At 36.9% G+C, this 27354-nt stretch overlaps 1 protein-coding gene across 3 annotated transcripts in view; it reads left to right on the forward strand.

Moving 5' to 3' along the window:
- Nucleotides 1–27354, forward strand: part of su(f) (cleavage stimulation factor subunit su(f)) — a 156299-nt gene that overhangs the window by 109037 nt on the left and 19908 nt on the right. Inside the window, exons 4-11 of one of the 3 annotated variants that reach the window (XM_083120873.1) lie at nt 7481–7578; nt 11095–11248; nt 12138–12371; nt 13578–13769; nt 14849–15040; nt 16608–16854; nt 19502–19565; nt 25380–25476. In XM_083120873.1, coding sequence (XP_082976999.1) covers nt 7481–7578; nt 11095–11248; nt 12138–12371; nt 13578–13769; nt 14849–15040; nt 16608–16854; nt 19502–19565; nt 25380–25476 — 1278 coding nt within the window. Of the gene's footprint in view, nt 1–7480; nt 7579–11094; nt 11249–12137; nt 12372–13577; nt 13770–14848; nt 15041–16607; nt 16855–19501; nt 19572–25379; nt 25477–27354 lie in introns of all 3 variants that reach the window. The other 2 variants (XM_083120872.1, XM_083120874.1) reach the window with 2 other exon arrangements.

The raw sequence follows: 27354 nt of genomic DNA on the forward strand, positions 1-27354 counted from the left end.
GATTGGGGCATCCAAATTTTACATGGTTGCATGCACTGATGTTCTACCTGCAAAACAAAAGTTATCTGAAGTACGAGGCGCATCCAGAAAGTAAGTTGCAGGAAACCATTTATTGGCAACAGGTACAGCAAAGGTGCAGCTATTTTTCAACATAGCAACCACCAGAATTGAGACACTTGTCGTATCGTGGTATCAACTTTTGGATCCCACTGTCGTAGAACTCTGCTGCCTGTGAATGGAACCAGCGTGGGACAGACGTCTTCAGCTCTTCGTCGTTGCCAAAACGCTCACCGGAGGACAGGAATTTCTTGAGGTGCAAGAAAACGTGAAAATCGCTGGAAGCCAGATCAGGACTGTAAGATGGATGATCAAACAACTCCCAGCCAAATTCCGTCAAAACAGCTGCTGTGCGCCGAGCCGTATGTGGACGAGCATTGTCATGGAGGAGCACAAGACCTGCAGTAAGCATGCCACGCCTCTTGTTTTGAATGGCACGTCGCAATTTCCTTAGTGTTTCACAGTAATGGTCAGCGTTCACCGTTTCACCTCTGGGGAGGAAGTCAATGAGCAAAATGCCCTTCCTGTCCCAAAACACGGTGCACATCACTTTCTGTACCGACAGCGTCTGTTTGAATTTCTTCTTGACCAGAGATCCACTATGCCGCCAATGCATTGACTGCTGCTTGGTTTCCGGGGTGAAGTGCGAAATCCACGTCTCATCGCCCGTGACGATCCTGTCGAGGAAATCATCGCCGTCATCATGGTACCGTTGCAGGAATGTCAGTGCTGCTCCTGAACGTTTCATTTTGTGTTCGGGTGTCAGGTTTTTCGGCACCCACCTCGCACACAATTTTTTAACACCAGGCGCTGCGTGACAATCTCATGCAACACGGATCGCGATATCTGTGGAAAAAGGCTACTCAACTCCGTAATCGTGAAGCGACGGTTCTCTACGATGCGCTGCCGCACCAGCTCAACCAGATCATCAGTGATGAGGGACGGACGCCCACTGCGCTCTTCATCATGGACACTTTGACAACCTTCCGAAAACTGCCGACACCAGCGACGCACCATCTGCTTACTCACAATGTTCGGCCCATAGACCTCACAGAGCTGACGATGAATGTCAATTGGCGCAATGCTTTGTGCATTCAGGAACTTTATCACCGACCGAACCTCGCATGCGGCGGGAGAAGGAATACGAGCTTCCATTTTGGACCACTGCTGCCTCGCTACTGGCATGCGCCGGGAGAAGGAATACGAGCTTCCACTTCGGACCACTGCTGCCTCGCTACTGGCGCCGGGCGGGATCTGTTCGCCTGGCATATGATTGATACGTCTTAGCTCTGATGCGCATGCGCAATTTACACGGCTCATTATGTTTACTTTCACGGGAAAAAACTAGGGAAACTTACTTTCTGGATGCGCCTCGTAGATTGGTCCCATAGTACCAGAGTTATTCAGATTTTTCTCCATTATGTGTACGAATTCAAATTTCGCACTCAAAGCCTCGGCGACACTGGCCTTACTTTCGTCAGACTGCGCGGCGACTTTTTAAAATGACCATTCGGTATTTCCCAACTGCTCGGGATCCCGAATAGTCGGGAAGTTATTTCCCGAAGTCGGGATCGGGACGGGAATTTTTTTCCCGATCCCGGTCCCGACTTTTTGGGATCCCGCACACACGCGTGCGAACGAAACATCTTCGTATCGCCGGAAAAACTAGATTGTTACACCAAAAAATCATACGTCTGAAACCCAACTGAGTATTAGAGGGCGTATGCTGAATCGAAACACTGTTCTCCTGTAGCCGGCCTCCGTGGCGGAATGTTTAGCACATCGCGCTACGACGCTAGGTGTCCCGGGTTTGAATCCCGACCAGTGCATTGGTGTTTGTGAGTGTCCCTTCATCGATTTTATCATATCATCACTCATTCTCGTCTTCGCGATTAGTCAAAAGTGGCAGAAAAACGAAGTAAAATAATACCAAATCAATCAATAACATCTCTTCTGTGGCGTGAGCAAAGATCTCGTGACGTGTTGGGTTTTACCATAAGTGAGAGTTGCGGCTACTGTTTTACTTCTCAGTGCTATGTTTTTACCATTTTCTGGTGTATCTACCCATAGAGAGTGACATAACCCTTCCTGATCCCACCTAACCTGGATGCAACCGAAAGTCATGCTACGGTATCAGTTATCACTCAGCCATTCAACTGTATCTGGAAGCTTTCGTCTCTACCCGTTTATGAGTTCACTTTTCCGTTCGTACAGTATATGGCAATTTTCGCCCACATTCCTAGAATTAATCGATACGTTCGGCAAGCAATATCCCTCCATAAAGCGACTCTGAGGTCCACCCAGCCTCTAATAAATTGATATCCGGGTGCAACCCTGAGGGAGTAAAGGCGGCCAAAAAGTGGTGCTGATCACACCACCTCGACAAGTGGCCGAGATGACCTCCACATCCCCTATATGCCTCCGTGACATGTTGCAATGTGCAGGAGGTAGCTTTACTTTTTAATGGAATAAAATGCGATTGGTCAAAAAGTGATTGCAAACTTTTTTCCTATATTCAAACTTCCTGTTTTCAAAATTAAATTTAATAACTTTTGGGCATTATTGTAAACAACTGATAAATGCCTTGATTCTCTCCTTAAGGTCGCCCCTCACTTCTCTATTTATCGATGAGAGACAGGACTAGCTCCAGGCCGCTTATACGCGAACCTGATTGGATAAACGTAAAGGAACAAACTCGAAAGGAATAACGACGAAATCAAAATTGAGCACAAGAATAAGCGAAAAAGAAACAATAGCAAAATGGTTTAAGTACGAAAGGAAGTACAGCAAAAGTGATTGAGCACTTACGGAATACCAGCAAAGGAATAAGCATGAAAGGAACAACAGCAAAATTGATGAACCTTTGGCCGTGAATTATTTTCTCTGTTGTTCCGTCAACCTGGCTTGCCTATCTTGATAGTGGTAATTGATTTCACTCAGAGCTTCCTTAAATTATGATATACAGCACACCCATATCCAGGAGACATATAATGGATTTCTTCTGGATATTCGTGTCGAAGTTTTGGATATCCATGGATATATCCATCCAGGGGATATATTTTGGACATTCTGTGGATCATTTTTGGATATGTGTTGGACATTCTTTGAATCATTTTTTTATACATTTTGTACATTCAGTGGATGATTTTTGGAATGTTTTGAGCATTCTTTTTTATCACTTTTGGACATGCTTCGGACATCAGTGCGACTTGGTTCATGGTAACGGGTCGTTATCTGGATGTTTATATTTGATTGTGGATAAGGATATATTCTGAAGAAGAATTGGACCTAGTCTTGACAATATCCTGATATTTTTCACTCTTATTTTGGATACGAGGAGGACATTCCTGGAATTGATTTTTGCATATCAAAGATCTCGTGCAAACATATGTTTATAACATGCACTCCCCCTCTCTAATTCACTCGTACACAAGTCTACATATCCGAAAAATGTTTTATATTCACACACATATCCATGATAAGCAGAGTATGCACCGAATTTCACCTTATTCTTCACTGTCATGGCTAAGTACCTCAACTTCCTCAATGCAAACTGACATGGCGAGCAAGACAAAAACTCCTAGCAAAAGAACTTTCACCTGGCCTTGCGTGCATTCCTGACTCGCCAGGTCAGACAGTGATATCCATGGATCTGATCTACACATTGTGGATAATCCACACATATGCCTTGGAGAATTGTGCTGTATGGGAGGGTGGTCCATAAGTGTGGAAACACCAGTTTTAAAGAAATATGATAGGGAAATACAAAACAAACGTACTGATACATGATATATACAAGGGGAGAGAACTTTTTAGGATACATTACCAATGTAGTGACCATTTTGAAATCTGTGATCTTTGAGTCAACTTCGTTTTCGTAAATGGTAAGATGGTCATGTGGCATGTGAACATGGGCTAGAATTGTAATGTAGCTCGCACCATTATGCTATTTCAACCCCAAATATCTTCTTCATTACAGGTGGCTACATTGATGACGATGTTAACTGTACTCAATTTCTTAATCAATTGGAAATCTGTCTGAGTTATATTCATTGAAATCTCATGACATGATCAGAAATGATCTCCTCCAGTTTTTATTGGGGTAACATTATCGCCAATCAAACAACCTCAAAACAAAACAATTGTAGTTCAAACAGAATTATGGTTAAAGTTACGGTATAATTAAACATATCATCATCTTTCTCTTTCATTTTGATATGTCACATGACCATTTAAGAAAGTGAAGACTCAATAATGGCATGTTGGTACCATACCCTAAAATGCCCCCCCCCCCCAACTTTTCCTATATCATTTCCAAATCAGTACGTTTGTTTTAAATGGCTGTCTTCACACTTAGGATGACTCTGTATAATAGAACTAAAAATATATTTTCTTTTGAATCCTCAGTGAGGTAATAATTCTGCAAATGCCTGGCAGAGAAAAGGATAACAATAAACTAAATAAAACCCCATTTTTTTTCATAAAGGCACAATTTATTGTAGTTTCAGCTCTAAATGTATTCACACACGACTACTATGAAACCATATACTCTTAGCGCCTCCCACCTCTTTTGTTTGGCAAAGTAAGTCTATTTGTGGAAACTGAATATGTTTCATGTGATTCGGTGAACCCCCAGAAAAATAAAGCACAAGCCGTGCCTGACTCTTGGTCAGTTCCATGTTGCAATGATCAGTGCAGTGCACAAATTAAACATTTTACTTTCTGGGGCATGCTGATTAAATGGTAAATATGTAGCGTTTATTATGATTGTTAATTCATTCATTAATTCATCGTTCTCTGCCTTAATAGGATTTCCAATCTTGCACCATATGCTTCATGTCATCATAGAATTCACCTATTTTAATAATATCTATCAGAGTTCCGAATTGGTGTTTTAAGTCCATTTTATGCACATTAAGGATAATTGGGACTGGACCTACAGTTTAAAGTGGGATTTGAACTATTATGTGCCTCCATTGGGAATGGAATCCAGGACCCGTTGATTACAAGGTGGCGACGTTACCACTACACCATCGGAAAGGCCAATAATACCTATCATTTGATATTGTCTTCCCTAAATCCTTTCCCTGTTAACCATTCCTTTTTGTGCGTGTGTTAGAAGGCAGTTCCTTCCTAGCCAGTGTCCAGTCAATTTCTTTATCTTTCCTTGATCACTAAGCTTCTAGTAGCTTTTCCTCCCTTCTTCATAGCATTCAGGTTTGTGTGCAATACGCTCCACACAAAATGTTTCATTAGACTCTGTTCTTGAATTTTGTTACAACATAGCTGGTGACCGTTCTGGTCCAGTTGGTAGGACATGTAACTGTCATCCTCTAGACCCAGAGTAGGTGATCTCAGGTTGAAATTTTTAGAACATGAAGTCATTCGTGAGTAAGTGCTGTAATTGACTTTTATGTTTTATTAAAAAATCATACAGTACTACCAAAACTGCTGAATATTAGCCATGCGATTTGTCACATCTTGTTGGTAAAACATTAAAAATATTATGAAAATATTCAAAAACAAAGAATCATGGTAAAGAAAAAATGCTTTTGTCATGATTACTTCTAATGTATGTGCACATTTTTTTTTAATATGTGACAATAATAAGAATCCCAGCTTATTGCATCAAGATATGTATTCATTATATGAAATTCGTATTGCCTTATTAGCTTCACTCGTGTTTTGGATTGTGCTATTGAAGAGGACCGTACATATATAATTTCCATAAGGAGGATGTTCAACTTTTGGAATTGCAGTAATATATTTATGAACAATACAAATGCATTTCTCAAAATATGTGAAGTGAAAATGTCATTTTACAAATGTCAAACCAGTGATTTCTTTTGATATGGTCTTTAAAGGTTAAAGTGTACTAATGAAAGTGAAAGTGTATTTCTGGAATAGGATTTTTCTGAGCTTTTGGAAGTGACTGTTTACACAAAAATGATATTGGTGATAAGAAGCAAATTATCCTTTAGTAAAGTTCAGGTTATACCAGATGGATAACTTGCATCCCCACACAGGAGAGGGAGGGGACACTGTTTAACTACACCGCTCGGTAATATGAAAAGACTTTCGTGTTGTTTTGAAAGAAGATGTGAATTACCCTAACATCAAACACTGGAAAGAAATCAATGAACCTAGAATGAATGCAGTGAAAGCACACATAGAAATGCATTTGCATTATTGCTGTAGAGGTCTTGCACCAAAGAAAAGTTGTTTGTTAGGGTCTCAGCACTCAAAGTTCCTATATGTCATTCACATTAGGTTGTATAAATAGCAGTTATACTACGGAAATATACATTTCACTGTGAAATTCATTGTTTATTGTGGATTTGTCTTTTTGGTTTTGCGTGTATGTGTGTTGAAAATATATTTTCTGTGTATTTTTTGACTTATTCAATAATATTTTCATAATTTGTATAATTACCATCTGTTTATTGTACAATGATTTGCATATTAAGTAAAGTTTAGAAATTAGTTTACTACTTCTTTCTTTTCAAACATAACTTTTCCCTTCATAATAAATTAGGTAAATATGCGATATAGCCCGAACAGATTTCTTCAAATTTACAGGAGAAACTACTTACTGAAATCAGTTTCTGTAGCATTGTCGAAGTTCTTCGAGGTATATTCTTTCTCGGAAACTGAAAACTTCACCATAGAATGCTGCAGAACAAGAAATAATCACTTTTTATGTAAGGAACTTGCATTTTCTGTAAAGCGACAATATTTTGCCGTTGTTTCCATTATGTACCTGCAGATGGCGCGAGCGTCGAAAGTCACACGATCTCGCCAGTGTTTCCAAACGTGCCTTTTTTTTACGAGATTTTTTTTTAAAAAAAAACTATGCTTACCTAACCTAACCTTGCTGGAAATGGTCCGTGGGGCTATCTTGAATAGTTTTTGGGTCTATCGTGAATGGTTTTCGGGGCTATCTGTCAATGGTTTGTGGGACTATTGTGAATGGTTTTTTGGGGCTATCCGTCAATGGTTTGTGATGACATAATGAACACGAAAGTAGGTATTTTTTGGTTAAGAAGGTTGAAACACTGCAAACCCACTCCAAATCGACAAAACACAAGCACGACGTGCAATGATCCATGACGAGTGCACACCATATTGTCTGTTACTCAAGCGGAACAAGGAAGACAAATAATGACTCATAATATGAAAAGTTGACACTATTTTATGGAAAAAGGCATAACTTCACCTCAAAGAATCTTCCGCAATGCAGAATAGGTAGGTATCAATGCTAAAATGAATGAAATAAACGAGTGAGAGGTGTTCGGGCTATATCACATAATTACCATAAATTATTTTTGAACAATGGTATTAGAAGTAAAGTTAACTCCAACTTTCTTATAGTTCATTTTTTGTTCGGTGTCCACACATATTAAATGATACATGTGTTGTTTAGCTGTTTCAGCGCTGTTTAATGAAAGTACTCAACATTGAATTATGGAAACTTTACTTGACTTATGTGAAGGAAACAAAAGCAACCTTACCTACGTACAAGTAAGTAAAGCAGTTTTCTTTAGTTCTAAGTTTAGAATGAAACCATATTAATATCAAGTAATGAAAGTAAATGTACAGGTGTTTTAACTTTTTGTATAATGAAGAAAGTATTGAAGGCAGGTGTTCGAAAAATACATGAGTTGGAATTAATAGTGGCAATCCTGTTTTAGGAAAACAACACAAAGCCATCAAATAATGCTGCTTAGACAACATGTTGGTTACATACCTAACTTGCCTCAGAGCAAATGGACTCTCCCTCCTCACCCCATGTGCCTGCTGTTGCTCTGTTTATTGTAGCGAAATTGGAGCAACATTACCGTATCTGAACAGTAGCAAGATGGGAAAAATTCTTCAACAAGAGACGTGAAAATGTGAAAGACGAGCTGCAGTCAGGTTGTTCCAGAACAAGTGATACTGTTTCCACATTACTAGAGATTGATTGATGCCATATGGATTGTGAGTTATCCCATGGGACAGGATGGTCATGTACAGAAGTGCTACATGTTGTGAAGGGGTGCAAAAAATTGCATCACAATACGTTTCACATGCTTTGAACAAAATGCAGAAATGACAAAAATATGATGCTTCTTGTACCCACTTGGAGCTCTACGAGCATGAAAGAGAGGTTTTCTTGCACTGTATCATAATGCTAGATGAGACATGAGCTTGATTGTACAAGCCAGAATTGAAATGCCACTTGTTTGATTGGTGTCATTAGTGGCCACTATGACAATCAAAAGTTCATTAGAACCGCAGCAGTGTGAAAGTTGTGGTTATTCTCATGTATGGTTCCGATGGTGTTATCCTGACTCATGCCGTGCCTCAAGGCCAGGCTGTCAGAGTGCAGTATTACATTGAATTTGTGGGACACAATTTGTGACCACCTCGGAGAAAACACCGAGACACTTTCTGCAGGACCCACCCATCGTTTTGTGTGGCAATACTCAAGTGCATGTTGCACAAACTGTAGTTGAGTTGCTCCATCAATAGGGCTGAAAAGTGCTCGTGCAATCCACATCCCTTGATGTAAGTCTCTGTGACCTCAACTTCACAACCATTCCAAACATTCTTCAGGCAATAGACCACTCTATTCAAGCAATCAACCAAACAGGCTTTTCCAACAACATCCTTCGACTTCCAATTCACTGGCACTGGGTATTACACAACAGTGGGGGCTAGATTGAAGGACAATAAACTTTGAAGCATGTACGTATTCTCTGTCTGTAGTAATTTGATAGTTGCCACTATTAAAATTCCAATCCATGTGCTATCATGAATTACACTTTTACCCAGAAAAGATAGGTTCTGATTTAGTGCTGTGTTATGTCAAGTCAACAAAATTTGGCAACTTTCAGATGTGTAGGTAACAATAAATGCTTTGTTACAGGTTAACATATGGAATACCTCTTCCAAGGTTCATGTTACAACTCAGCAAATTAAGTGCAAAGGAGCAACTGCATAATTATAAAGAAACTAAAAGTGATACTGAACTCTACAGTGGAAAACACCGTTTTTAATGCTAGTTCTCAAGATTTTTTTTGTTTTTGCACATGTAAATCCTTTTTCTTCTCCCATTCAACCTTCTCTTCTTTTGTACAATGTGAAACTATTTCATGTAATGAAGTTTACAACTATTGTTTGAATGTATATCTTGAGATGTAACTTGGACTTTAAAAAGGATGATACTTGCATAAACAAAGTGTGTAATTTGCTTTCACTTCAAAACGAGTACATTTTCCCTTTTTATGTAGATTAGTGCTATCTCTTCTCATTACAATATAGCATTCTATGTGTTAATTACATCACATATTATAACTCATGCATATTATAATTGGTATGAATTTATTTGAGTCACTTCCATTTTGACATTATGACAAGCCTAGAAGATGGAATTATATTGGAATACATCATACTACTAAAAAATTCCATACTATTTATGTTATTGATGTATACTACCTGGTTATATGCCCAAAATATTATTACGAATGTCTTCTAGTTCATAAGAATAAATTTACTCTTGTGCTTATGTACAACACTTTTTCCATGGACATTAAAGAAAACTATTTAATTTGTTTTTATTCATTTACACCTTGCCTCAGAGAATTATAATTACAAATTCATACTTGAAACAATATTGATTTACTTGTTGTTCTCTTTCTGCTGGTTTGGTGGCCCACACTTTAAGTGATCGACTTTTGATCTCATCACTGAAGTTCCCAGGTTTGAGTCACAGCCTGCACATGGGTGTTCTTTGCGAGTGCCAAATTATCAATTTAATCTAATCATCACTCATTCTCATTGTCGCAATTAGTCAAAGTGTTAGAAAAGGCCGCGGTGGCTCAGTCGGTAACGCGTCTGACTACCATGCTCAAGGTCCCGGGTTCGATCCCCGGCCGGTTCAAATCCGGGAACTTTTCTAACGGTGGAAGCGGCCCCGGCGCCTACCCAGCGTCGAATAACATGGGTACCTGGGGGAAACCCTGGGGGGTAAAGGCGGTCAGGGGCGTGATGCTGATCACATCACCCCCACTCACGACCGGATCAAGAAAGTGTGGGGCGTTACCCCCACACCCCCTATACGCCTTCATGGCGTGGTGCTATGCACAGGGGAACACTTTACCTTTTTTTTTTTGTTAGAAAAATGATGCTAAATAAGAAAAGATTAGAATATTTGTCATTTCTAATTTATATTTTGAAACTTGGAGATAGTATTATACTATTATGATTCAGAAATTTTCTGTATAGGATGAAAATCCTAGTAGAAGGAAGTTTCACATACCTTCGTCCATAAATTTATCTAAAATCAGTTATATATTTGCAAAGTTATGTTTATCTTTATTTTCACTAATAATGTATGAGAATATATGCTACTCTTTGTTTTCTGTTTCTTTTATCTGTGCAATAGCAACCAAAGACTGCATAACTCTTACACTTTTACAAACATAGGAAATGCAGTTGCCAAGAAATAAATAGTTTGTAATGACAATAGTAATGCCTATAGCAGTAATGGATCACAAAAATACAAAGAGAGTCATGTGGAGAGAAGCATCAACACTCACGGAATGGTGAATTCTTTCAAAACAACTTCCACTCCACATTTTAAACATGTTTTCATCTTTTTGCCTAGATCCATACAAATTCCTGTTTATTTTTGCAACTCAATATCTTGCAAGGCTAGCTTGATTCTCCCTCACCATGTTAGTGCCAGAAGTTTTCCATGTCTTGTGACTCCATAACTGTATATTGATAGCTCCATGTTCATAGCAGCTTTTTCCAGATATGAGCCACACTGACATTGCGGTCCTGGTATATTTTGTAGATGTTTTGCAGTTGTGAAATCTGCATAACCACTATGCTGGATTTATTGCAGGATCAGTTTGGATATCTCATTCTTGTACTGTATATCATGTGAAAAACATGAGATTATTTTGTAGTTGTCGAAACGTATACATTATTACATATATATGAACTTGCTTATGGTTAAGAACTGTTACATCATAAGCCTCTCTCTTACAGAGAAAAGATGGCACAGGCGTATGATTTTGCACTGGAGAAAATAGGAATGGATATTCAGTCTTACTCCATTTGGAATGATTATGTAAATTTTCTGAAGAGTGTTGAAGCTGTTGGATCTTATGCTGAGAATCAGAAAATAAGTGCTGTGAGAAAGGTAAGAATGTATTCTAAAGATAGGCAAATATGATAAATGTAATCCTGGGAGAATTAATTTATTTGTTTAATACTGGCATCCAAAATTTCAGCTTTGCAAATTATTATATACATTACTGTCTCTTCTCCATTCAATATTTACATGTACAAATCATACGTCATGTATTCAGCTGTAAAGATTCTTGTAGCCTTCAGAAAAAGTATCTGCATATTTTGTTTCCACTTACGTTTTGTCATTATTTGTCACGCTCAATGCTGCCAGTATATTTCAGATTCTGCTTGCTCAGGTGTTAAAAACTAGTAAATAAGTGCAACTGTTTGTTTTTAAAGAACATTTAAAGTGCTTCTGTGTATCATTCGCACCAATCATATTTTCCAAATGTTTATTATGTTGTAAGTCCACCATATTTAATTGTCTTGCTGATTTACAGAGCAATCTTTCAGTTCAAACCCATATCAACCTTTCAATGTGTCTAGTAGCTTTATAAATTTCACCATAAAAGCTGCAATGATGTTAGTTATTGTGGTCAGAAAATTGGTGACTTCAACCCATTTGAACTATACCCTTCCAAAATCATGAATATTACTTTTTTTTTTATAGCTCAAGTGATGTCAGTAAGGGAAGCATGATGCAATTTGCTGTTTTGTTTCTGTCATTGGTAAAGTCTCTGCAAATATTTGCCATTGAATACAGAATTGGATTTTTTGGTGTGCTGCTGTGAGTTTCTTCTACATGATTCCTTTCAGGTCTTGGTGAATCTGGGCATTATCTTTGCAAGATAATGCTCTCTTTTCTGAACACAAATTTGCAGCTTTTAAATATTTTTGTTTCACCTTGCTTCTTGAACTTCAAATTACATATTCATTATAATTTTCAATTTATTTCACAGGTTTACCAACGAGGTGTGATCAATCCAATGGTTAATATAGAGCAGTTTTGGAAGGACTACATGGCTTTTGAACAAAATATCAATTCAATTATAGCAGAGAAGATGGCAATAGAAAGAAGTCGTGATTACATGAATGCTAGGAGAGTAGCTAAAGAGTTTGAGCTTGTGACAAGAGGCTTAAATAGAAACAACCCAAGTATACCACCTACTGGACATCCAGAAGAATTTAAACAGGTAGTTCTTGATGTTTTAAAAAATTATTCCATGCATACAAGTTTTAAATTTGGATATCATGAAACTTTCTTTTAGCAGTGTGAGGCTGATTGTTTTTACATTGATTAGATGCTTAGATTTCAAAAAGCATTTTACTTTACACATTCTACTTTCTACTGTTCTTTAGTTTTACATTGTTTCCAAATGCTGCAAATTTCAATTCATTTTAACTGTATATGTGTCAATGTTGAATCCATAACTAGCTGAGTAATGAAGAAAGAACATGTCCGAGTACAAATGGTTACAACATTCATAATGACAATCTTCAAGTGAAAGGTCATTTTTTTAATCCAAAGTGAAATTTGCTATCATTTAATTAGTTTTTAAAGTTAATAATGTTAACCAAAACTGTTTTAATCCAATAGGATTGACATTGAGGATACAATATTTTTGTTGTTTCTAAAGGTAGCCAAATATTAAAATAGAAACACTAAGTTGCTGACCAAGGCAGTTTATTAAGATAAAAACACTTAACAGGTAACGTTTCAACCCTGTATCAGGGTCTTTTTAATATGGAAACAAGGCTTAATTATATTAAAATAGAGTCGTGCATTGTTTGCAGATCTATTTGCGCTTGAAGTTACATTATGAACAGTGCATAAGAATGTTGTGAAATTTAATAAAAATTTTATGTTGGAGAAAGTATTTATTTTATTGTGGAAATATATGCACAGCTGCTTACTGCCATGCACTAAGCAACACTAACATTGAAAAATACCTTACATAGTGACAGATTTTAATTCTGAAAGGAGAAATTATGTTTACATTCTAGATCTGGCATACGACTCCAACAAAATTACCTTCTTGAGTGGAAGGAATGTAGATAGTATATGTGCACAGACAGGTACTGTAATTGGCTGCAGTGTGAAACAACTGCTTTCTCTTGTTTTATTTTAAACATTACTTTATTCACAAAAGGCTAATCTAAACTGAACCTAAAGTTCAAACTCTTGACTACCATGTGATATCCTTATAATGTAAGCTTCCTCTCATTGCTGCCCAGTAAGAAATATATTGTGAATATATTTTCTCGCACAGCAGTTACAAGTGATTGACAGAGTATTTAAATGTTCCAGGGCTTGTCTTAAATTTATTTTTTGTATGCATTTGTCATTTTATATTTGAGAGTAATTTGTATACATTTCTTGTTTTTTTATTATATGACAGGTTGAACTGTGGAAAAAGTACATAGCATGGGAAAAGTCAAATCCACTACGCTCAGAAGATCAAACATTGATCACACGAAGGGTGATGTTTGCATATGAGCAGAGTTTGTTATGCCTTGGACACCACCCGGATATTTGGTACGAAGCTGCACTTTTTCTTGAACAGAGTTCAAAAGTTCTGACAGAAAAAGGGGTAAGTGATATCATAATGTACAGTGGGAAAGAAAATTTCTATTTCCCTTTTCATTTAATTATTTTAAAATTTATGTTTGTGTTCAGTTTACCGTAGGCATAGTACAAATAAGAATAATGATGAAAATTGTGATGAAATTGAATTAGGTTAGTGTAGTAATGAATTGTTAAAAAAATATTATCAATGTATTGAAAGTATATAACAGCACCCCTTCTTAGAAAGTAGTACAAACTGACTACAGGGCCTTCTAATAGAGTGAATTATTGTGATTGATTTATTACCATCTATTCAACTTTTACAAAGGTTTATATGCCAGTAACAGTCGTAAACTATGAAAAAAATAATGATATTTTTTGTATAAAAACAAATTGATTTAATCTATTCAAGTTGCCAGGCAGATTGAGCTTCCATCTCTACTTATCTGGAACCTTATGAAATTTTATTATTGTTTATTCACTAACATATTATTTTTAACAAAATAAGCACAACATAGTTTATTTAAAGAATTATTCTTGTAAGAGTAAACATTTAGTTTATTTTAAGGTTGCATAAAATATCTTGATTTAGCATGGGAATATAAATTATTAGTTATTAGTGTGCCATTTGCAACATAATTCAACACTTTGTTTTTTTGTACCCATGGCTGAAGAAACAAAAATGATTGAATGCAAAGTGTCCAAAACATTCCTAATGTTTTGTTACATTGGGACCATGAACATTAAATATAAAACCAGGGTTCCACCTCATGTATATATTTTAGTAAGAGTTTGTTCTTTGCATATGCAAACATTTTTCATGAGGGTTCTTTATCTATACTGAAGTACTATTATTAATCTCAACTGCATAGCATATATTATATTTCATGAAGTTAATGCAATTTTGTTGCATGTTGCAAATTTTGTTCAGTGGGAAAACAACATTGTTTACCTACCACTGCTGAAATTATGATATTTCCAAAACCTTGTGATTTGTTCATGTATTTCAATGTTTACACTGGGTTTTACCAAGCTAAGACAATATATTTTACATTTCAGTTACATTTTTAATGTTAATACTTTGATTTTTTCTTCTCCCCACAGGATGTTACAGCTTCAAAAATGTTTAGTGATGAAGCAGCAGCTATTTATGAGCGGGCTACATCTTCCATTTTAAAGAAAAACATGCTTCTGTACTTTGCGTATGCAGATTTTGAGGAAGGAAGGATGAAATATGAGAAAGTCCATCAAATATATTCCAAAATTCTGGAGATTTTAGATATTGATCCAACATTGGTAACATAAAATATACATTTTGCATGAATTTGTTGTTTAATACTGGAAGAATGTTGTGATAAATAATACAGTTTAAATCATCAATACATGTAATTGAATTACTAACTTTATCAGCGAGACTTACTTTTTATGGTTGTATTAATTTCTTTGACCCCTGCCACCATCTGCTGGGGAACTTGTTGCTTCACTGCTGGATGGGCTTCCGGTTTCTGTCATTTCCCTGCATGCCACTAGGAGCGCTGGTGTAGACAGTTCATCCGCTGCGTTTGTTGTGTACACTGGGTTTCAGTTGCTGCAGTAACAGGAGCTGAATGTGATGCACTCCTGCTGAGTGAAACCCAGCATGTTCAACAAACACAGCAGATGAACTGACTACACCAGTGCTCCTAGTGGCAAATGATGATCAAGATCTGAGTATATCGACAAGGTGAGTTCCCAGATAGGGTCCTGATCTTGCAAAACTGAAGTTCACCCTCAAAAACTCGGAAGCTTGTTTGGAACTGACGTGGTTGATATCCAGAGAAAATTTCCATATGATATATTTTTGTGTAATAGCAAACCTGTAGGAAAACAAGGAATTAAGATATTCATTTAAAAATTATATACACACATATATCCTCTTCCAGATGTTATCAAATAAAAAACAAAAAATCATTGTATGGTTAAGTAGGAGAAGACTCCGCAGCCTTAACTTTACTATGTGAAAGAAGTATTATATCAGATGACCATTTACTGAATCATGACCCTAATATGCCAATTTTACATTTCTCTCTGATCCCAATTTTTGTTTTTGTATGTGCACCTAATTTAATAACTAAATGAAAGTAACACAGAAAATTATGTTATGAATAGAGACATAAAATAAACATTTCAGTGGAAAATAAGGATAATATTAGTTAAATATAGTGTTACATGTATCGAAAATACAGTATATTAACGTGAAAAATTATGATTTATTTAGAACAATAGCACATGTAATAATAATACATAATCTCTGGTCTGTTTTGCAACATTTTCAGGGTGAATTAATGTGGGAGTATGATGTCTTTGAACATCAAGCAGCTGAATAGGTGGCCAAATGCATGAAATGGTCAGCCTTTGATCTCGCTACTGAAGTTCCTCGGTTCTAGTCCCAGGGTAGGCATGGGTGTTATTTGTGAATGTCCCTTCATCACTTCCATGCAATCAATACACATCTTCATCATCACAAAAGTGGCAGAAATGTGACGTAAAAATATCAAAAGTAGAAATACAAACATCAAGCATGGAACCAAGAGTGAAATTTTGAGAATATACATTCTATGTGGTGCAAATAATATGTTTATGGTCTACATGTAAAACGTGAATGAGAATTAGTGTCAAGATTTTTTTTCTCCCCCTAGTTTGGAAATAATCTTCAGGATGTAGCAATTACAGTAATTTTCTTGTGTCACTAATTAAGTAAAAAAAGCATGGGTGCCAGTCAATTTGTACATGTGTATAAGGAAAAGTAGCACTATTTAAAACTGAGGAACTACATACATAATATTCTATATTATGTTTAACTATTTACCTTAAATTATTGCAGGCATATGTGCAATACATGAAGTTTGCAAGGAGAGCAGAAGGAATTAAATCTGCTCGCACAATCTTCAAACGTGCAAGAGAAGATGTCAGGTCAAGGTTTCATGTCTATGTATCTGCAGCATTGATGGAATACTACTGCAGTAAAGACAAAAACATTGCTTTCAGGATTTTCGAACTTGGATTGAAGAAATTTGGTGACAGTCCGGACTACATTTTATGCTATATAGACTACTTATCTCACTTGAATGGTATGTTTTGTTAAAGGACGAAATTAGTTGTATGTACATATTAACATTTGCCTTATGTATGCGTGTGCGTTTCTGCATATGTGGATAATGTCAATATTTCACCATATGCAGGTTGTGAAATTAATTATTCTGTATTTTTCAAGTTTCATTTAATGGAGATGATTACATATTCATCTTGGAATTTTTCACTCCGGTTTCCGGTTTATATAATATTTTACATTATGTTTCTGATATTGTAGTGAACTCCACTTTTCTTAGACAAAGACTAGAGGTGATGAAAGTGATAGTATAACTTCATCCAATAGACACTCATAAGAAAGGGTTTGTATGGTTGTATCTGATATTTTAATACCAGTTTAGTTAAAGGCATGTGCCCCAATTTGACATGCTATGAACCATAGGCTGTAGGAGAAGTGTGCAGGCTTGTTAGTTGTGTATTAGATGTGAGGAATAGCTGTTATGTCCATTACGTGCAAATCTGTAGGAAACGGGTAACTTCTAGACCGAAGTCCATTGTTAATGGATAGAATTGATAGAAACGAAGCAGTAGTTACCACATGCTCCCATCACCACTAAAAAGTAGAGAACAAAATTCCCTGAGGGAACGTTGGTAGCTCAGTTGGTATTGCTTCTGGCTACCATGCAGGAAAACCCAGGTTTGAATCCCGGGACAGGTGACCAGGATTTTTTCCAGTCATTTCCCTGTTTCTGCATGGCTCTGGGGCCCATCCAGCCTCGTATAAATGGGTACTTGTTGTTGGAAAGGGGGGGGGGGGTTAAAGCAGCCGGACGTGATGCTGATCGCATCATCCCAACTATGATCAAGATCAAGAATATGTGGAGCTCTACACCTCCATGTACCTTCATGGCATGTGTGCACACACACACAGGGGTACCTTTACCTTTTACCTTACAAAATTCCCTGAAGGGTGCTTGGCTGCATCTTGTCATTCCAAAACGTTACTGAAGCCATTTGAATGTCTGTGTAAAGCCAAAGGTCTGGTCAATATGTAGGCAGATTTTTTTCTAAGAATCTACGTTTTGTGGCTCACAGCTCCTATGCCTATTGTCCATAGCAGCTACAAATTTTGTGGTATGTATATTTCTATATCGACTGTCCAACACACTACATAGAAATCGGAACTGCACAACACTTGCATCCCCTTCCTTGCCAGATGAATTTGTTGTAAAGTGTGTGATAGCTTAAATTAAAGCTTTTGCAAATTGTATGTGCTGTACTTCTAATACATATCTCATTACTTAATTTATATTAATTTGAAAACACGCTAAATAATCAAACCACTGGTGACATTTGAAGCATCTTGTTAATACTCTCAGATGTAAGGGAGTAAAGTAAGTGAGACTCCAGCCTGCATTCAGCATGTCTCCTGTAACACCATCAAAGGCTCAGACGATCTCCTCTCTCAGCTCCAACAGATCTTGAGGCAATGGCAGAACAAAGAGTGCTCTTGAGGAAGATCCATAAAAAGAAATAGCAATGTATCATGTCTTAGGACCTTGGAGGGTCATCTCACAATGCTTCATCATCAGGACCAATTCAACCATTAGGGGAAACATTTATGGCGACTTGATTCTTTACTATTGCAATTTATGCTTTGAAGTTTTAATTTTCTACACAAGTATTTACTGTTCTCTTCATAAATGTAATCCAAATGTTTTGGTTTTATAATTTAAATTGTATTCTGCTTGTTCCATATTAAATCTTGCATGGAAGTATTTACACCACTCAACGCTGTTTAGTATAACCCTGTTTTAATGTACTTTTATGTAGTGCTGTGAAGTTTGTATTTTTAACTTTTAATAAATATATTGTATTTTTGTACAACTGCCTGTAAAGTTACTAGAAATAGAATCAACTTTTGATGTAAATCCTAACTTGTTGATATTGATGTATTTTGCAATATCTTTGTATGACATAAAAAATAAGAATGATAATGGTTGTTGATTAATGTTTAAAATTACAATGCAAAAAGAAGAGTGATTTATTTTACTCTACTCCCTTCCTACCAGTGCAAAATAGCATGTAACTACCAGTTTTGTCTCTGAATATCAGTTTACATAGGTCTTAATGTTTGTGGAAGTGCATCTCTACTCACATGTTATTGAAAGTTCAGATTATGGTATGGAAAAGGTGAAATATAAGTTTAGTGGAAGTAGCACATCAGTTCCCATACATATCAAAATATTCAGAATATTTAATATTTGCATTCGCAAGAGTTTTCGAAGATTGCATTTAGATAAAAGTCAGTGACACGAAGACATGAAACTCTTAATAAAAACCATACTATTCTGAAAAAGAGTACATAATTTAATGTTGTGTTCAACCATTTCAGATCTGTAATACATCAGACCTTGTATTGTATCCGTGCTAGAAATGAAATTTAATGGTTCGAAGCTGCGTATTTTTTTCTTCCTTTTCATGAGCAATACTTCATGGAAATCCTTGGAACATGGCAATTATAAATATAGTGACTAACTCCAGCTCTAATTGTCCATATAAATATTATTCTTCGTATTGAATCTTTTATTTTCTTGTAATAAAGTTTAACTTAATATAAGAAAAGTTCAATGTTATTTTCAAATTAAAAGTATTCTCTTAACATGAGATTTTGTTTTTCTTTTGCAGAGGACAATAATACTCGAGTGTTATTTGAGAGGGTATTGACATCTGGAAATTTGGAACCAGAAAAGTCAGTGTAAGTTTTTTTACTCTGTAGTTGTAAAACAAATGTTGAATTCATAGCACATTGAAAAGTGCATTGTTTTACCAGTAGGTAGGTAAATGCGTATGGCAGTTTTGCTTTTACCATTTTGCTGCTAGTTTACCATTTAATTATTTTACAGGAAATTCTGATTTTGAATCTTGTTTGGTGAACTCCTGTGTATCCAAATGGCTAATGCCCTTGCATTTGGAGTCACAGGTTCCTTTCCAAGTGTGAGTTTAAAAAATTTCTTTGTTGACCCAGCATTGCAAGGGCACGTAGAGAACTGCATAAAAAGAAGTAGCAGTCTGTGGTCTAGAAAGCTGAATAGTAGCAGTGATTGGACTTGCCCTGAGAGGCATCATCCAGTTAAAAATCACTTAGCAGGCCCTGATATTCAATGGGCTGTTGCACCATAAAGTTTTTATTTTAGTATTATTTTGTTACTCTTATACATACTTAAATTGTGTTAATCCTTGCAGAAATCTCTCATAATTTGCTTTGATCTTTTAACTGTGGAACAAATTTGACAAATTATTCATAGAGGCACATATTTTTGGTAAATAAAAAAGCAAAATTTCGGTACAAAAACTGAGTCAATTTCAAAAGAGGTAAATAAAATAAAATTTTGCTTTTATAGTGGTGAAAAAGTGGTATATAAAATGACATTTTGGTTTTAAAATTGTGAATATAATCCTAAATTTGATTTAAAAACTGCAATTACTACACAAAATAAACATATCCCTTCTAATAACACATTTATGTCGTTACCAGAAGATTAACTTTATTTCTGTATAAAGGGATCCATTTTTGCTTCTCAAATATTTACAGCAGAATTAAGCAATTTTCCATAAATTGCATAACTTGCAGGATAATTCTGACTTCAGAAAGTGTTGCGTCTGTAAATAAACTCCAAATATCGTGTTTGAGTCTATTTTGCATTTTGCAGTTCATTTTGCATTATTTCGTGACAAAACAGGGTAGGAAAATGCACCTCACACCTTTCAGAAACATGAAAAATTAACATTACAATGTGTTATTTCACATTAAGTGTTTTCGTCAAAAACAAAATATTCATGCCTCTAATTATTCACACAAAATAATTAGTAGGTCAGTTTGAGCTAAATATTTTCTACATTTGAGTGTTTTCTATTTCGTATAAATTCTTTAACTGTATAGGGATTTTTATTATAATTGAGTTTGAGTTTTGTTTTTAAGTCCACTTTATGCACAGACTCAACCTACAGTTTAAAGTGGGATCTGAACCATTATGTGCCTCCATCAGGTATCGATCCTGGGACACCTTAATTATAGACCAGAAGGTTTAACCTGGTTTGTCTTCTGCAGTGCGTTCTTTGTCAACAGGAGTGCTGGGCATGAGTCAAAGTATGTTAAACCTTTTAGCCTTTACAAGGTGATGACATTATCATGTTGACATCAGAAGGCCCATTTTTTATATAAATATCGTAATACCAGAAAAGAGATAATTTTAAAAATAGCAGTTTCAATTTGTATGGAGATGCACCTTTAATGATTTGTAGAAGAGATATGAGGATGAATTATTCCCCATGTGGATACTGCATCCCCACTCTGGTGGCCAATTTTTAGGCTTAGAGGGATACCATAATAAAGTGTTTTGAGAGAAATCACTGTATTATCTCACCCCTCCCTTTCACCGGAAATGCAAATAACACACCACATGATTTTTTCTAGTCAAGCATGGGGGCAACTGCCCCCCTACTTTTTGCCACTTTTGCCCCTCCACTATGGTAAACCTTGTCTAGAAAGGGAAATAAACTATCTTTGCCCCCCTCAGTTTTGGCAGCTTGCCCCCTGGTTTTGGAACCCAATCGCCACTGTAGTCAAGGATATGATTTGTTTTTCTGAAAGAATTAGTTTGCTTTTGAAAATTTTTGAAGTTGAGAAGCTTTAAAAATGTTTCGATTGAAATCATGTACATATGGAAATACTCTACATTGAAAATGTACACTGTTATTCTGCTTTCCATACTTCCTAATACACTTAGCCTTCCCTAGAATATATTTCTGACCTCAGTTTTTATGTAGCCTACCCTGTTTTGTATTTTATACATTTTACTACCCAATGCCTACGTATATCATAATGTCTTTACCCACATGCTTCACATACAAGGCACATGTAAAAAAAAAAAGAAGGCCGATAATTTTTTTACTTGGGACTGGCAACACTGACAAAGCTGTGCGTGCACGAAAGCATGCTTTAGTATTCTGTGCCTGCAACAGAGGTATATTTCTCAGTGTGGAGGTGCGTATGTGCGAGTAGCAGGAAATTGAAATGGCTGCTGTAATAGAAAATCCCGCCATATGCAAGATGAGGTCGGTGATTAGATTTCTCAACGCAAAATGGACTGAGTGCAGCTGACATTCATTGGGAATTGTGTGCCATTTACGGACCAACAATAATGAGTGAAGGAAAGGTAAGACAATGGTGCCATGCTTTTCGCAAAGGATGTTCAAATGTTCATGATGATGATGAGCGGAGCGGCAGGCCTAGTGTTCAGACGGACAACCTTGTGCAACGTGTTGATGAGAAAGTGCGATCCAATCCTCGTTTCACCATTACTGATCTAGGCAAGGAGTTTCCTGAAGTGTCTGATCAAACATTGCACCGAATTGTAATGGACAATCTTGGTTATCGCAAACTGTGTGCAAGGTGGGTGCCAAAAATGTTGACAAACACTCACAAAAATGAAAGAATGAAATCAGCATGTGATTGTTTGGCCCTCTGGGAGAAGGATGGGGATGACTTGTTTTCTCACATAGTGACTGGAGACAAAACCTGGATATCGTACGTCACTAGTGAGTCGAAGCAGCAATCCATGCAATGGTGTCACTCCGGTTCACCGAAACTGAAGAAATTCAAGCAAACACCATCACATTGCAAAATCATGGCAACCGTGTTTTGGAACCAAATGGAAATAAATATGTTAAATAGTATTGATTAATTTAACTACTTACGTGAGTGAGTAAGGAGTCTTATTAGGACAATGTTTCGGAGGTCAGACTGCCTCCTTCATCAGATTCATCGATGTTTCTAGGCACAGAGCATAGTGCCGCATAAAAGAAGTGTTGAATGAGGATTTGGTTAAGGGTTAAGGTTAAAAACACTTACAAAAACTGCCATATTCCAACTTAAAAAAATCTCAGCATGTTAAGAACTTCGTAAAAATACTCTACACTTATATTAAAATAACTAAAAAAAGATCCCAAGTGGCCGTTACGAGCCCAAGCTGGTTGTGAGACCTACTCCGGCTGGTGAGCAGCCTCCACCTCAACTGGAAGGAAAAAGCTACCTCCCCTCCTATAAACCGTCCCTCCTTTATCTCTTACGTCACCAATCCAAAGTGAATTCTCGTTCTTCTTCTGCTGCTTTTATGACATGCTGAGATTTTTTAAGTTGGAATATGGCAGAGTTTTTGTAAGTCTTTTTACCCTTAACCAAATCCTCATTCAACACTTCTTTTACGTGGCACTATGCTCTGTGCCTAGAAACATCCACAAACCTGATGAAGGAGGCAGTCTGACCTCAGAAACGTTGTCCTAATAAGACTCCATACTCACTCACGTAAGTAGTTAAATTAATCAATACTATTTAACGTATTTATTTCCTTTAATAGTGAGTAACATGCACAAACCTACAATATGTTTGGGACCAAAAGGGTGTAATCCTCATCTCAGTCGGTAACGCGTCTGACTACCATGCTCAAGGTCCCGGGTTCGATCCCCGGCCGGTTCAAATCCGGGAACTTTTCTAAGGTTGGAAGCGGCCCCGGCGCCCACCCAGCGTCGAATAACATGGGTACCTGGGGGAAACCCTGGGGGGTAAAGGCGGTCAGGGGCGTGATGCTGATCACATCACCCCCACTCACGACCGGATCAAGAAAGTGTGGGGCGTTACCCCCACACCCCCTATACGCCTTCATGGCGTGGTGCTATGCACAGGGGAGCACTTTACCTTTACCTTTACCTCATGGAATTCCTGGAACCGGGACGAACCATCACAGTCTTATCTGCAACGTGCCATCCAAAACCGGTGAAGAGGAATATTACGGTCTGAAATTCTGCTTATTCATGACAACGCCCACCCACACACAGCTGACCTTACTGTTGCGACATTCAAAAATTCCGATGGGAACATTTTAATCACCCACCATGCAGTCCCGATCTTGGCCCCAAGTGATTACTTTCTGTTCCTTCATCTCAAGAAGTGGCTTGCTTCACAACATTTCGATGATAGTGAAGTTCTCAAGACATCAGTTCTCGACTGGCTGAGATCCCAGGCAACAGATTTCTACACAGAGGGTTTACGTAAACTTGTTCCACGGTACCAAAATTGCTGTTATGGTGACTATGTAGAAAAATAGCCAGGGTATGAACTTGTATAGCATCAAAATTAAAATTTTCTTGCTTAATTTTATTCTCTGTAATAACCAATCGACCCTTTGTTTTTACATGCCCCTGGTACATAAAAAATAAGTATCCTTATAGTGGGTGTAACTGTAGTGGCCTACGTATTTGGTGGGTTAAGTGTGAGAAATTTCTAGCCACTGTTGTTTGAAATTATTTTTTGTTTTAGTAATGGTACAGTTATCAGCAAAAGTTCATTGTATTTCACCTAATCAACTAGAGTAAAACCTCAATTTTATGTTCTTCAGGGACCAAGGTGAAAAACTTAGTGTGGGAAAATGTAATATCCAGGGAAATGTTCAAGCATTTTACTCAACCGTGACCATTGCAATTGAATATAGGGTTGGACCGATATGAAATTTTGGGCAGTACCAATAAAGCACCAATATAAAATTAACTAATACTGATAACTAGGGTTCTACCGATCTGATATAAAATTTCAAATGGTCCTTGAAGGATGTGAATGGTTCATTGGCCTCCTTAGTAAATGTAAATTATAATATGACTGCAATGCAAAAGAAGCTAAATATTTAGACTAATAACTGTCCCATCCATAATTAAATGCATTATGCGGAAAATGTATAAAATTGACTGTACATGGAAATGGGGAAATCTGAAAGTAAATCAACTATCCAATCTACACATGAAAGAAATTGGTGAATATCATCATCTAAGTGCACTGCCATGAAATTTTGCGCTGTTGCCACATTGGAGCACAACCCCGTGTGTTCAGAGGTTTAAGAGAAGTCCGACATGTAGATATTGGACTCCATTTCTGGGGCATGTAATAAACTTTCAATTCACACGATCACCAGCTCTATATCGAATGGGTCTTGAAAGTGTCGCAGAGAGGTCAAACTAGGCAATGCAGCCCAGTCTGCAGGAACCAGCAACTTTTGTCCCACTCTCACTTTACTTTTCCCATATGTGGCACCAACATAATTCTGCCCAGCCTCCTATTTTCATGGCTGTATGTTTAGTGCTAGGTTTGTATTCTAATGTTTTAGAAAACAATCGTTTTCTCTTCATTTTAGCATTTATTACTGAAAACTGATGTTATTAACCTAAGGTAAATGCTGTAGAATATCTTACAATGCAATGTTAGAACAAAAGATTGCCAATAGGACATGCTTTGTAAAGGTTTCAGAGTTGCATCCTAAATGTGCCCATTTGTAGTGTGATTTGCAGGTCTAAGGATTTCATAGCTCATTTAGTTTTCACTGTTCCTGTTGCTTAATTTATATAATTGATCTCCAATCCTCTTCTGCTGATGACTGTACGTGCACTGTATTTTCCAAGGTTGTAAATAATATGTAAATAATATGCAATAATGCCAGATTTTAATTTCTTTTCTTAGAGAGATATGGAATCGCTTCCTGGAATTTGAATCAAATATTGGAGATCTCTCAAGTATTGTTAAAGTGGAGAAGAGGAGAAGTACTGTTCTCGAAAAAGTAAGTGCTGTAATTTGATGTGTGTGAACTCTTTTCTATTACTTACTTGCATGTTGTGAGTGTGTACAACAAAAGTAGTTTGCAATGGTAACAATGTTCTCTGAACTTCCCTCATCTAAAGAATGTTTCTCACCTTTTCTGTACCTGTAAAATCAACACACAGCATGCATTTAGTTGAACTAATTAGCAATCATTTTGCTGCCTTCCCACTGGCATTATCAAAGTAAAAGAAAGAGAACACTAGTTGGCAACAAAGCAGCTGATGTCCAGAAATAGTGATGTAACTAGTGCCAAATTTGTCATGGTTTTTTTCCTCCTTTTATATGTGCATTATACAGGGTGATTATAAAGTCACTATACATTTCTGCATGAACAGGATTTGTTGCACAAAATACCATGTGTACTGAAACATATATCACAGTAGAACACAAAATCAGTGTGACCATCCTTCAAGTCTAGGCACAGATGTCAGCGTTCTTTAAACTGTCCTGGGTTTGATACTTTGTGGAGGCACAAGTGGTTCGGATCCCACTTTAAAAAACTGTAGGTCCAGTCCCGATTAGCCTTACTGTGCATAAAGTGGACTTAAAACATCAAATCAATCAATTCTTTAAACTGGGCAACGCTGTCATTCTTCAACACGTACACCTTATACTTGATAACCCCCAAATGAAACAAGTCTAAGAGGGTTGAGGGGAGGGGCAACTCCCCTTTGCGAGGCATGACCATTCTATCTACCGGTGAAAACTTTGTTTAGGTGATCCCGAGCGATGATGGCAAAATGGGGTGGTACCCCATTCTGTTGGTGCATAGTAGGGAATTTGTTGACCAGGTTCTTGATAGATTAGCAAAAGAAATGTATTTTGTCATGATATCACTAAAATATTTAGATACTTTATAATCACCCTGTATTGTATGTACCCAAGAATAAAGTATGATGCATACATTTTCATTAAGATTGCTTGTAAGGCACACTATCCAGCTTTCCATTTGTTCCAACTATAAACCATGCATCATCTGCCAACAAAAAGTATATGAATACCTAATGATTTGTTCAGCAAAACCCAAATTCTTTCATTGTTTCTAATGATTCATTATTTCCTGTGCATTTTGTGTTTTCCTGCTTCTTTTCTTCTTTCCAGTACCTTCATATTTACCTAAGGTGAGCTGTGGAATAGGTATATGTTATGTTCTTACTTCTCCATTTGTTCCTGCCATCTGCCAATGTCTTCATTTCTTTGTTTCTTTCGAAATTCACATCTTCAGTGATTTGTTTTGATGTACAGTGGAACCCTGATTTTACGTTCCCAGATTTTACATTTTCCCACATATATTCAATGTTGATGGTCCCAACGTAGCAAAATGTTATTAAATTTTCCTCTTATTTTACATTTTCCTGCATTTTAAGTTTTTACAGCTTGGACTCCTGAAAAACACAAAATTGAGGTTCCACACTACTCCATTCTATGCCTGCGAGAGTATTTTCTTCTTTCTTCAATTACTATTTCCATTATTCCTTTATGTCTCGGGATATGGCTTCCTGTCAACTTCCAATGCTTCTCTTGCTGTGTATGTATCATAGCAGCTAAAAATTGTACAGTATCTATGTTTTGATCATGTTTATCAAATGGCAAAGATAAAAAATCTCATTTTCATTTTAACACGTCACATTATTTCCTTGGGAAATTTTTCAGTGGCCAAACGCATTGAGTTATCAACTCACAATCTCGCTATAGTGTGTTGTAGTTTTGTGTCCTGGCCTGGGAATGGATGTCTTTCTGATTGTCCTTTCATCAATTTCAAGTAATCGTAATTTCATTCTAATCATCACGGTTAGCCAAAAATTGTTAAGAAAAGTACAAACACAAATAAATATTT

The sequence above is a fragment of the Lepisma saccharinum genome, chromosome 4, assembly GCF_977018435.1.
Source record: "Lepisma saccharinum chromosome 4, izLepSacc3.1, whole genome shotgun sequence".
In the NCBI taxonomy this organism is placed as follows: domain Eukaryota; kingdom Metazoa; phylum Arthropoda; class Insecta; order Zygentoma; family Lepismatidae; genus Lepisma; species Lepisma saccharinum.